General features: G+C 39.4%; 1 protein-coding gene across 1 annotated transcript in view; it reads left to right on the top strand.

Annotated features, from left to right (window-relative positions):
* Window positions 1-12,906, top strand: part of obe (obelus) — a 191,283-nt gene that overhangs the window by 164,737 nt on the left and 13,640 nt on the right. The window contains exons 27-31 of the mRNA XM_068230014.1: window positions 522-916; window positions 4,589-4,990; window positions 7,909-8,400; window positions 10,640-10,830; window positions 12,226-12,394. Of these exons, the coding sequence (XP_068086115.1) occupies window positions 522-916; window positions 4,589-4,990; window positions 7,909-8,400; window positions 10,640-10,830; window positions 12,226-12,394 (1,649 nt within the window). The remainder of the gene's footprint in view (window positions 1-521; window positions 917-4,588; window positions 4,991-7,908; window positions 8,401-10,639; window positions 10,831-12,225; window positions 12,395-12,906) is intronic.

The following is a 12,906-nucleotide window of genomic DNA, read 5'->3' as shown; positions in this document are numbered from 1 at the left end:
AACTTTGTACCTAGTGATTTTATCGTGTCCTTACCATATTTTTAAAAGATTTTGTTTGTGACTGAAGATGTCTTGAAAGAAAGACGAAACATGTATCACTAATATATTTTAATTTAGTCTTATCAATAAAGACGATTTATGGTATTGTAAAGGTGGAACAATTGTTGAAAGGATTTTCACAAGTTAATACTTCAACAATAGACTACCTCTGCCGAGTTTGAACCCGTTATCTTGGGATCCAGGGGGCGACACTGTACCACTGATCCACAGAGGCAGCTGTTTTACTTTTGATTCAGTATATGCACAGTAGAAAGAAAGCTTTGGCCACCGGGACATTTCTTGCTATGTGTCATGGCATTCTACATGTTAAATATATTCTTGGCCTATATTAAGATACCTTTAAATATTTCTGGTGTTTGTAATTTAAAACGTGTAACAAGGCATCTACTAAAATAAGTTCACAACTCCCAATGGTGTTGCCTGTATTTGTTTTCATGCCTCTCATGTTTGTCTCCAGATAGTGTACATCGCTCCACTGAAGGCTCTCGTTCGAGAGAGAATCATCGACTGGAAGGTGAGACTGGAGAATAAGCTGGGGAAGAAGGTCGTCGAGCTGACCGGTGATGTCACACCCGACATCAACGCCATATCGCAATCGGACGTGATCGTGACGACGCCCGAGAAATGGGACGGTATCAGTCGGAGCTGGCAGACCAGGAACTACGTTCGTGACGTCGCTCTCATTGTCATAGACGAGATCCACTTACTGGGAGAGGATCGTGGACCTGTGTTGGAAGTCATCGTGTCTCGTACGAACTATATTGCCTCGCAGACTTCGAAAGTTGTGCGTATTATAGGACTGTCAACAGCCTTAGCCAATGCTAGGGATCTTGCTGCTTGGCTGAAGATCGGACAGGTACGTTGTTCTGGATTTGAATTGTAGTATTCAGATGGGGTGTCTCTGACATTTAATGAGAATGAAGCAATATCATAATTTCACCTTACCCAGATGCTGTCGGGCAGGTTGGGGTTTGTTCCTGTTCCATTTTTCCATCACTGTGTTCCAGTTCAGGCTTGACGCTGTTCTTAACTCTTCTACCTTATGTCAGTTGTTGTTGAAAGCTTCATCACAAAACGCTGATCAATAAAAACAATGAATAGTGAAATTTTGACACTTTTTAGTTCTGTTCGAAATTGACTTATGCCTTATTCATGGATTTCTATTCCTTTTTAATAAATTAATATTAATTAATAAATTTATATAAATAAATACATCACCATTATTAATTGTCCTGCTCATTATTGATCAATCATCGTGACACCATTTTAATTTTACTTTATTTATTTATTTATTTATTTATTTATTTATTTATTTATTTATTTATTTATTTATTTATTTATTTATTTATTTATTCATTTATTTATTCGTCCCTGAAAGGACATCTCCAATCAGAACAGTCTTCAGCTTTTCTTAATATAATCTGAAGAGATGGGCTGGTGATCCCACTTACTTTATCTGTCTACTTGCTGTTCTTCCTTGTGATCTACTGCCTTCAACTTCACGTTGCAAAATATTCTTTTCCACATTCTCTTCTTAGAACGTGGGTAAGGAGCTTTACACAGGAATATAGACATTTCTTGATGCTCGGTTCATCTATAATGGAAGCATTTGTTAGCCTTTCCATCCATGGTATATGTAGCATCCTCCACCATCACCACATCTCAAAGACCTCAATTTGACTTTTGTTACTAGTTTTCACAGTCCAGGTCTCTCAGCCATGGAAAAAGACTCTGAACACTAATGATCCAACCATACGTACCTTTTTGCCTGTTGTTTTCACTTTTTCCCATGTCACAGATAACTAATAATAATTTCGTGTGGCTATTTAAGCCGGGTGCAGCCCTTGTAATGCAGACCCTCCGATGAGGGTGGGCGGCATCTGCCATGTGTAGGTAACTGTGCGTGTTATTGTGGGGGAGGATGGTGTTATGTGTGGTGTGTGAGTTGCAGGGATGTTGGGGACAGTACAAACACCCAGCCCCCAGGCCATTGGAACTAACCATTGAAGGTTAAAATCCCTGACCCGGCCGGGAATGAGTCGGACAAAGTAAACTCGTGTCTTCATCCTGAGGTGGTACACTCCCAATGGAGGTGAGCTGCATGTACCATTTCAACCACATACCAGCCATCCTGCCATTATTAAATTTCTGACAGTACCGGGAATCGAACCCTGGCCTCCGAGGACGGCAGCTAATAACACTAGACGTTACAGTATGGAGGGGACACAGATAACTAATCCTAGATGTACGAAATCCCAGAGTACCTCTAGCTTCTATGGGTGCCATGTAAGTTGTATTTGACTTTCCCAATCAACTATCATTGATTTGGTCTTTCTCAACTTTATCTCTGGACTATAATTAAAACTAATGTTCTTCACTCTTGTAGTCCGGCTCCATGGCTAAATGGTTAGCGTGCAGGCCTTTGGTCACAAGGGACCGGGTTTGAATCCCGGCAGGGTCGGGAATTTTAACCATAATTGGTTAATTTTGCTAGCACTGGGGCTGGATGTATGTGTCGTCTTATCATCATTTCATCCTCATCACAACGCGCAGGTAGCCTACAGACGTCAAATTGAAAGACCTGCATCTGGCGAGCCAAACTTGTCCTCGGACACTCCCGGCACTAAAAGCCATACGCCATTTCATTTCACTCTTGTAATCAAGTCAGTAAGTTCCTATTAATGGTTGAAAATTCAGACAGATATGGAAATAAGTTAATCATTTCTGTGGCGTTATTATTATTATTATTATTATTATTATTATTATTATTATTATTATTATTATTATTATGTTACACTAATACAGATTCCGGCTCCTTGGCCGAATGGTCAGTGTTTTTGGCCTTCATTTGTCGGATTCCCAGGTTTGATTCCCAGCCTGGTTGAGGATTTTAATTTTATCCAGGAGGGGTTGCGTTGAGGTCTTTTAGACCAGGTTCATATTATTATATCACCATTTTTGTTTGCTGTGCACTCTTCTCACCATACTTCATCTAATCCTAATGGAGAGTTTCAGCAATGCTTTACCACAGTCCACCTGCATAGTAAGTCCAATTACAAACAATTTGTTTCAGACCTGTTGTTTTCACCACACACAACCTTTTGAATTTTCCATTGTATGAAGGATCCCAGAGACAAAGATAGAATTAGGAAGCTCTTAAGAGAGCATAGAGAAAGGAAAATACTACAGAAACCTAGAGCTTAGAACTGAACAAGACGGAGAGATGAAGATAAGTATATGCAATATCCTGAAGAATGCATGAAGTGGAGCCATTTGGGGTGTAATATGAACAGTGACTGAATATTGCTTCGAATTCCTCATGTTATGTCACGGTCATGTGATGCTACGTTACAAACTCAGTGTGGCCTTCATGAGTTTCTGCTGCCGACTGACAAGAGAGGGAGGTCCTTTAGCTTCTTCTGATCAGCTGTTCATCATCTTGAACCAGCTCCAGCTTTCCGGGTGCAGCGAATGAGCCTTCTCCATTCACTTCTGTCCAAGCAGATGTCTTCTATAACCAGCTGCAGTTCCAGACCTCGTGCAGCTAGAGCATTTTCTAATCTGATCGATCCATCTCTTCCTAGGTTGACCCCTTGATCTTTTGCCTTCGAGTTCCTTCTCATCACTACAGCTGTTCTTTGTGTGTCCATTCCTTTGAGATGACCAAAAAATTTCAGCCTGGCTTGGAGGGGTTTTCTCACTTGTTTCTTATTTTGTCCCTCCTTGTTTTCTGAATCATAGTTCTTAAGAATTTCAATTCCACTGCTTGTAGTTGGGTAAGAAAGAAGTATGTTCAAGTTTACAGCATTTATGTGTTGGTACAAAACATCTTTTTTTTTTGGATCAAAGAGTCTTAAAAAAAATAGCCATAACTCAGTTCCTGTAACCGTTAATGAATTACTATTTTACCACTTTGTTTTCCAAGAAACTGGCTGCTTGAAGACTTTTCTTCGAATCCATTCAGCCAGAGCTTTCAAATTACATGAAAATTGTTAAAATCAGCCCAGTTCAACTCCAGAAGTAAGTTGTTATTATTTATCGGATGATGAATCTATGTACATATATATATATATAGCTTCAGGATAAATGTGCGTAGTCGCAAGTCTGTACAATACTACGACTCTAGGTCTAGCATTTTGACCCAGTCAACTGCTTCATCTGATGTGCGGTGAATGCCCATAAGCGTTCCTTTGAAAGCTTGAATTGGGCAGTCAGCAACTATATGGTGGATTGACTGAGAAGAGACACCACAATCACAATCTGCAGAGCTAGTCCAACCCCATTTGCACAACAGATAACCACATCTGCCTTGTCCAGTTCTTATCCGATTGATGATTCTCCACTGTTGTCTTGGAAGATCAAATCCTTGTACGCATTTAGAAGGATTCTCAACATATGAAGTCATAACCTTTTATACATATTGATCATGATACCCAAGGCTTAAGTACACTGCAAGTGATCAATAACCATGACAGTGTATCTCACTTGTGTAATTTTGTTATTTCAAGTTGGTTTTTACTTGTTCTAGATGGGACTGTACAACTTCCGTCCGTCTGTGCGACCCGTTCCGTTAGAGGTGCACATAGCAGGTTTCCCTGGCAAGCACTACTGTCCACGTATGGCCACCATGAACAAGCCTACGTTCCAGGCCGTGAGGCAGCACTCTCCGGCTAAGCCTGTTCTGGTGTTTGTCTCGTCACGACGACAGACTCGCCTCACAGCCATCGACCTCATTGCGTACCTGGCGGCGGAGGACAACCCCAAGCAGTGGCTGCACATCCCAGAGAATGAGATGGATCAGATTTGTGCCACTCTCAAGGACTCCAATCTCAAACTAACACTCTCGTTTGGAATTGGACTCCATCATGCTGGCCTGCAGGAGAGAGATCGCAAGACTGTTGAAGAGCTGTTTGTCAATCAGAAGATTCAGGTATTTCTAATTACAGTTTTAAAATACAATATTTATTCATTGGACCACCAGCTTCTTCACGGGAGATTGTGAAAACTATGCCCAAAGAATGTAAGGATCCTTGGTGTACTGTCTACGGAATGTGAGGCATACATTAGTGGCCTCTTCCTATAAATGAATGAATTCCAACTTTATCTTCATATTGTGATCTTTCCTACTTTTTAAAACACCGCTCACACTTATGCATCTACTAATATCATTCCACGCCATCTCTCCACTCACAGCTCGGAACATACCACGTATGATATAGATGTTGATTCCCACAGGGAACCTGAAATATTTGTCTCGAATGAGTAAATTTATATTACCAATATAGTTGGTCCATTATTGGACATTATGAATTTTCCAGCTAACTCATTCTTGGTTGCCAGCATTTCGCCCCAGTGTGCTAAAAATTAAATAACTGAGTTATTTAATTTTTAACATCAATAATTTCAATACGGAACAATGAAATTTTTATCTTTAAATGCACAGTGTGCTAAGTTGGGTTCACCAGTTGGTAAATAGCACACTTACCCAGACGCATGGCTAGTGCATACCGTGGAGGCTACTGCGTAGGCTACTTGAAGCCACCAGCAGTGTATTGCACTGTGAGTCTCATTTTCAAAAATTGATGCCTGCCTAGCCATCAGATGATATAGATTTTGCTTCCCAAAGGGAACCTGAAATATTTGTCCCGAATGAGTAATGAGTTAGCTGGAAAATTTATAATGTCCAATAATGGACCAACTGTATTGGTATTACATACCACTTAGTTATGCAGTTCATATCCTTACTCCGATGTCTTCCAACCCAAACTTTGCAACATTTTCGTAACTCTACCCTTTTGTCGGAAATTACCCATAACAAATCGAGCTGTTTTTCTTTGGATGTTTTTCCATTTCTTCCATCAAGTAATCCTGGTGAGGGTCCCATACACTGGAACCATACTCTAGTTGGGGTCTTACCAGAGACTTATATGCATCCTTACTACAACCCCTAAATACCCTCATAATCATGTGGAGAGATCTGTACCCTCTATTTACAATCTTGTTTATGTGATTACCCCAATAAAGATCTTTCCTTATATTAACACCTAGTTACTTACAGTGATCCCCAAAAGTAACTTTCACTCATCAATGCAGAAATTAAAATTAAGATGACTTTTCTTATTACTGAAACTCACAACCTGACTTTTAACCCAATTTATCATCATACCATTGCCTGCTGTCCATCTCACAACATTGTCGAGGTCTTTTTGCATTTCCTCACCATCTTATAACTTCTTTATTACTCTATACAGATTAATATAATTCCCATTCTTTACTGCATATCATTTATATATAATAAAATATTAAGGTCCAATAATACTGCCTTGAGGAATTCCCTTCTTAATGATTACAGGATGGGATAATGCTTGTATGTATGTTCAGCCGTCAGCGATTCCGCTGGTGGGATCTTCAACAGCTCTGCCATCAGTTGTCATAGATGGCCTAGACATCACCGAAGAGGTGTACTAGGGAAATGAGGAGTGAGGTAGTTTCCCGTTGCTTTCCTCACCAAGCCAGAGTTGCTATTACATATCAGTCTGCTAAGCCCACTGAAATGCATACACCAACCGACCCTATAAGCAACATTTTCACACCATTCATAGCAGGGACTGGCTGCATAAGGATTGGCATTACTAGCATCGCTCATACCTCGGTCACTTCATATTGTCAAAGCCAAGGATAAGACAGAGACAGATCTATGACAGTAACAAAATTGCTCTATCCTATACCAGAAGACATAGTGCACTGTGAACACTATGTCCTGCCAGCAAAGGCGGGGGATAATGCTTCACCTACTTTAATTGTCCGAGTTCTGTTTTCTAGAAATATAGCCACCCATTCTGTCACTCTTTTGTCTAGTCCAATTGCACTCATTTTTGCCAGTAGTCTCCCATGATCTACCCTGTCAAAGGCCGTAGATAGGTTAATCCTGATATAGTGTATTTGACCTGAATCTAAGATATCTGCTATATCTTGCTAGAATCCTACAAGTTGAACTGCAGTGGTATAACCTTTCCTAAATCAAAAATGTATTCTATCAAACCAGTTATTAACACATGTCAAACTGACTGGCCAGTAATTTTTGGCTTTATGTTTATCACCCTTTCCCGTATACACAGGGTCTACTATAGCAACTCTCCATTCATTTGATATAGCTCCTTCATGCAAACAGTTATCAGTTGTGAGCATATGTGTGGGAATTACAGAAGTAACAAAAGTTCAGAAGTCTGGGAAAGTGTCTATGATGACTAATTGGGCTTCTAACTGTCAATTGACTGTCAATTGATGCAGACCCAGCCAACAGCTGGAAACTGCAGATGATGATGATGATGATGATGATGATGATGACTGTCAATTGCTAGGCTGAGTGGCTGAGACGGTTGCAACGCTGGTCTTCTGACCCCAAGTTCGATCCTGGCTCAGTCTGGTGGTACCAGTATTTGAAGATGCTCAAGTACGTCAGCCCCATGTCAGTAGATTTACTGGCACGTAAAAGAATCCTGCGGGACTAAATTCTGGCACCTCAGTGTCTCCGAAAACTGTAATAGTAGTTAGTGGGAAGTAAAGCAAATAACATTATTATTAACTGTCAATTGATAATTCATTGTTCTCCATCTGTTTCTTATCTTGTTAGCTTTCTTACCTGAGCATTTGGAATGGACTTTATTAACTTAGGTAATGCAGTATTATTAATTTTGGACCACATGAGTGATAAATCATGATTGATGTTCCACTGGTATCATAAAAATTGTTTTGCTTTTGACTTTGATTATGATAAGTAGTGGAGATTTTGTTTCATTGAATTAGGTCCCTTTCTTTGTTAAAAGACAAATATGAAATATTTTCCAGGTACTGATTGCAACAGCCACGCTGGCCTGGGGCGTGAACTTCCCAGCTCATCTCGTGGTGATCAAAGGCACAGAGTATTACGATGGCAAGGTGAAGCGCTACGTGGACATGCCCATCACAGACGTGCTGCAGATGATGGGACGTGCGGGTCGACCCCAGTTCGATGACCATGGCATAGCTGTCGTGCTGGTACACGACGTCAAGAAGAACTTCTACAAGAAGTTCCTATACGAACCCTTCCCGGTCGAGTCGAGTATCCTGGATGTCCTGCCGGACCACATCAACGCAGAGGTTGTAGCTGGTACCGTGCAGAGTAAGCAGGACGCACTCAACTACCTCACCTGGACGTACTTCTTCCTGAGGCTACATCAGAATCCCACGTACTACAACTTGGAAGGTTTAGCTCCTGAGGACGTCAACACGTACCTTTCCAACTTAGCCCAAGGAGCTCTCAATGTTCTTGCAGCGGCTTATTGCGTCTACTTTGAAGAGGTTTGTTTGTGTCCCCTGTTTTCTCTTAGAATAGGCTGGGTTATGATACAGCCAAAAAGAACTTCGTAAGTAACTAGTGGAGCCTTGCTGCTCGGCAGTGTTCATTATAAATGGGTCATATAGCGTGTCTTGATATGACTCAACAACAGAGGATGATATAACAATCGTCTGAGTGCAACAACACAAGTGACGCTGACACAGATAGCGACAGACCGGACGACTGGACGGACGTAATAGCGACCCTGGGCCAACAAACATTATTCCTGTTCGTAATGTTGATCAAGGGCCAATATTAGCATCACACTTTGATACTGATACGCCCCTGTAGAATATTTTCATCTATTTTTTGGTGACGAAATATTTGATGATATTCTCAGTGAAACTAAATTACATGCCAATAGTATAATACAACCAGCGTTTTATAATATTTTTGCAAAACTTGCACTTCAAAGCCTTATCTGCAACCAGATAAGTGCTTCAAGGTATACCACACTCAACATGAGTTTTGAGGATCCATAACCTTGACACTTACAAATTCAGGGTATTATTTGTGTACAGCAACTGCTATGACTATTTTCTGACAGATTTTTTCACTTTTTGATCGACAAAGACAAAAAATTAAACCAAAATATCATTGAAAGTAGTTCTTTGTACATATATTTCATAATAGCAGACTACAGTGTACTTCAAGTTAACCACTGTCACATCATAAAGTGGAGTGTGTCTTGTGCCGTTCTTTCAATGAATGAGCGATTTTACGATTTTTATTTTGCCTTCAAACCGCTTCAAATTTGGATTTCCACTCCTAAACAAGGTATGTGGTATATTTAGGCATATTTTCATGGTTTTAGTAAATTTCCCAAAATTTTGCATGCATTTTAATTTTTTTTATTTTCTTTGCCGCCTACGGCCATAAATGACCTCCCACGGAAGGGCTAAGTCATATGTGTACAAAATTTTGTTGAAATTGCGCATTTGCCTATAGTCGTCATTTTTAATCTTTTAACTTTGCCAATATCTGAAGTGTTTCACCTGGTCTTCTGTGAAGTGCATTCTTCAAATTGGAAGAAAACTGAGAACTTACACAATACATGTGATGATGAGTTTTTAACATCCAAATCTTTACTTGTCTTGCACTGAATATCAACAATACAAGCTTGCTTTGTAAATTTTATCTATAATATTCATGTCTTGGTTATTGATTTTGACTGATGATGGTCTCTAGCAAGACCGAAACTAGTTTCTTCAAATATATGCAACTTTTTTAAGGTTGAGAGAAGAGTGGTACATGGACTGACAGAAGTGGAGAGAGCTCGTAAACCACACCCGGGCAACTGGAGTGGAAAACTGATGATGATGATGATGATAATAAATAGTATTGAATAGATGGAAACTTTTACCTTTTGTTTTACATTATATTGCTCTAGAGAAATGAATTTCATTTTATGGGTCCGTATTGAACTTTGATTAAACCAAATGAAATAATAAGTGAGCTATTCCACCTTTTCAGTACAAATGGTGTTTATTAAATAGTCCCATTAAATGTTTAATTAATAAACACTGTTTAATTTGTATTGAAAAGGTAGAATAACTCACTTATTATTTTATTATATTGCTCTTCAGTACGGATTAATATGAAATTGATTACCTCTAAATTTGAGGTGATCGAACCGGAGCGTACGAGGAGTACGAATGTCAGCAATTAGGTAAGATCTAGCTCAGCACACATGGCTACGGAATATTGTCCCTAGGTTGCACCACCAATCGCTATTGATTGATAACACCACCTATCGATAGTAAACACGTTAAAACAAAAACCAGTTCGATAACAGGAATAGCTCGGAGTGGTATTACAAACAGCGGCATTCTGGCACACGCCGCGTGGTGGTAATATTACTCTCGCCAGGCACATAGTGTTAAGGTTGTAATTTGAACTTTTCAACAAAATCGGAAACCTACTAAGTTCAATCCACTATATTCATGGTAAGGGATCTATCAGTTGTATTACAGCTTTTACAGAAATGAAATAGAAAGTATGAATTCAAATATAGTGAAATAAAAATTACCTAATTTCAAAACTAGTTTAAAAATCAGAAATTAGTGAAAAATGGCCAGTATGAAAGTGAGCAAGACTTCAGTGTGTTAAATGTGCATTTATATGTAACTGTTAGTATAAGTGAGGGCTGGCATTATCTTGAAAAATTTTGCAGCTAGAAGACTTTACTGTTTTGTGTTCTAGGACGAGCGAGGAGTTCGGCCAACGTCTATGGGACGCATTGCCTCCTACTACTACTTGTCTCATCAGACTATGTTACTGTTGAGAGAGAATCTGGGACCAGATCTCAGCCTCCAAGAACTGCTCAAATTGTTGAGCGACGTTCACGAGTACGAGCAGATGCCAGTGCGACACAACGAGGAGCTGCTCAACGCGTAAGTACCATAATTTACAGTGTTCTCTTACGGATCTTCTGAAGCCTTAATTTTTAGTACTTCCTGAAGTATAGGGGAGATTTTTTGTAGCCCATCATATTAATTCAGTCTGCCCAATTGACTTGTGAATGGTTGCCCAGTTATACTTCCTCTTGACACATTGACGACCGGACGGCTCATTGTTGGTTCATACGTTGTGGATGAGGCAAGAGGAGGAAACATATTTAGCGTAAGATACAGGCTTAAGTAAAGAACTGGGGTTGATGAGGAGAGAGCCTATCTATTCAAAGATGGCATTGTATGAAGATATGGCAATTGTCCTTCTCCTTTTGTCCTCGCTCCTGTTTCTGTTGCTCCCTCTTCGCACACTAACCTGTCATTGCTTGTCCTGTTGTATGGGTTCCTTCCTTATTCACCTCTCTCTTTCTCTCTGAACTGATTTCACACTTGTTTATTTCCTACGATTATTATTAGTATTCAATTAGCCCTTTTGAGGGAACAATAAATCAACTTTGGTTACTTTTCTTTGCATTTAACTTTCTTCGTTTCCAAACATTCTTTTATTTTTCTCACAAGTCCATTTTCTTCCAGTTGTTAATTTATTTCTCTCCTGAAATTCTGCCTTTCGTGTTATTTCTCTAAAACGTGTTCTGTTTTCTATCGTATCTATTTTAATTCCAATGTTTTTCGTATCGTTTTCAATTTCAGTGAACCCTGTTGGCTTGGATTTGTAACTGTTCAATAAGTTGAAGATTTGTTTAGTTAGTCTATTGTTATTCATTCTATAAATGTGTCCAAAAAACTGGAGTCGTCTTTTCCTCATAACAATTGTCAGTTTTTGAACTTTTAAATATAGCTCTCTGTTTGATCGTAGTCTAAATTCAGCATTGTTGTTTCTTATAGGTCCTAAAATTTTTCTCAAATTTCTTCTTTCAACTTTCTCTAACTTTTCAAGATCCCCAATTCTTGTAAGTTTAAGTGTTTCTGCTGCATGGCCAGGCCACTGTTTGATAATGTCTCAATTCAAGTTCCATGATAGAGATTTCTTATTTTATACATTTTCTGTCATATGAAACATCCTTTCCATTTTGTTTACTCTTATATCAATAGCTACTTTTTATTTTGTGTTGTTTGTTATCCATTCTCCCAGGCATTTAAAGCAATCTGTCCAAGATATTATGTTATTTGTAATTGTGATATTTTGAGGGGCATTAATGATGTCTGTCACGAAATTTGTTTTTTCAAATGATATTTGCAATCCTATTTTGGCTGTTTGTTTCTGTAATTCTCGTATTTGGTCATGAGCATTACGTAATGAGTCTGTAATTAACGCCATTTCATCTGCAAAAGCTATATTCTCTTCTTTTTTCTTTTTTTTTCTTTTTTTTTTTTCAGTGAGCTGGCTAAGAACTGTCCTCTCCCAGTGGACCAGTACGCCCTGGACTCTCCCCACACCAAGACCCACCTGCTGTTTCAAGCTCACTTCTCTCGGCTACAGCTGCCATGTGCTGACTACTACACTGATCTCAAGTCTGCATTGGATCAGTCCATTCGAATATTGCAGGTAAGACATCTGAATAACTTTGTAGGTGTAAGAATCGTCAGTAAATTGTAAGGATCATTTAGAAAAATGGTTGACCTGCTCATGCTGCACATAAAGGGAAGCAGCATTTTTATTTTTTTACAGGATCGTGCATTTAATGCATACATATTGATCAGAATTGAGCTGGGAAATATACCATTCAGTAAGGAAATTTGCCATGATGTAGTGGCATTTTAAACAACAACAAATATTAAGCATTAACAGATTAGGTTTTCATGGCCGGTGTTTTAATGTGAATTTATACAGGGTAGACTTTGCTCCCAAAAGCTTACTAAGATTTCCTCCTACCAAGCGAGTTGGCTGTGCGGTTTGAGGTGCGCAGCTGTGAGCTTGCATCCTGGAGATATTGGGTTCGAATCCCACTGTCAGCAGCCCCGAAGATGGTTTCCCGTGCTTTCCTATTTTCACACCAGGCAAATGCTGGTGCTGTACCTTAATTAAGGCCACGGCTGCTTCCTTCCAGCTTCTAGGCC

Source organism: Anabrus simplex, chromosome 13 (genome assembly GCF_040414725.1).
Source record: "Anabrus simplex isolate iqAnaSimp1 chromosome 13, ASM4041472v1, whole genome shotgun sequence".
Classification (NCBI taxonomy): Eukaryota; Metazoa; Arthropoda; class Insecta; order Orthoptera; family Tettigoniidae; genus Anabrus; species Anabrus simplex.
Note: the sequence above shows the minus strand (reverse complement) of the source record. Positions and strands in the feature narration are given on the sequence as shown.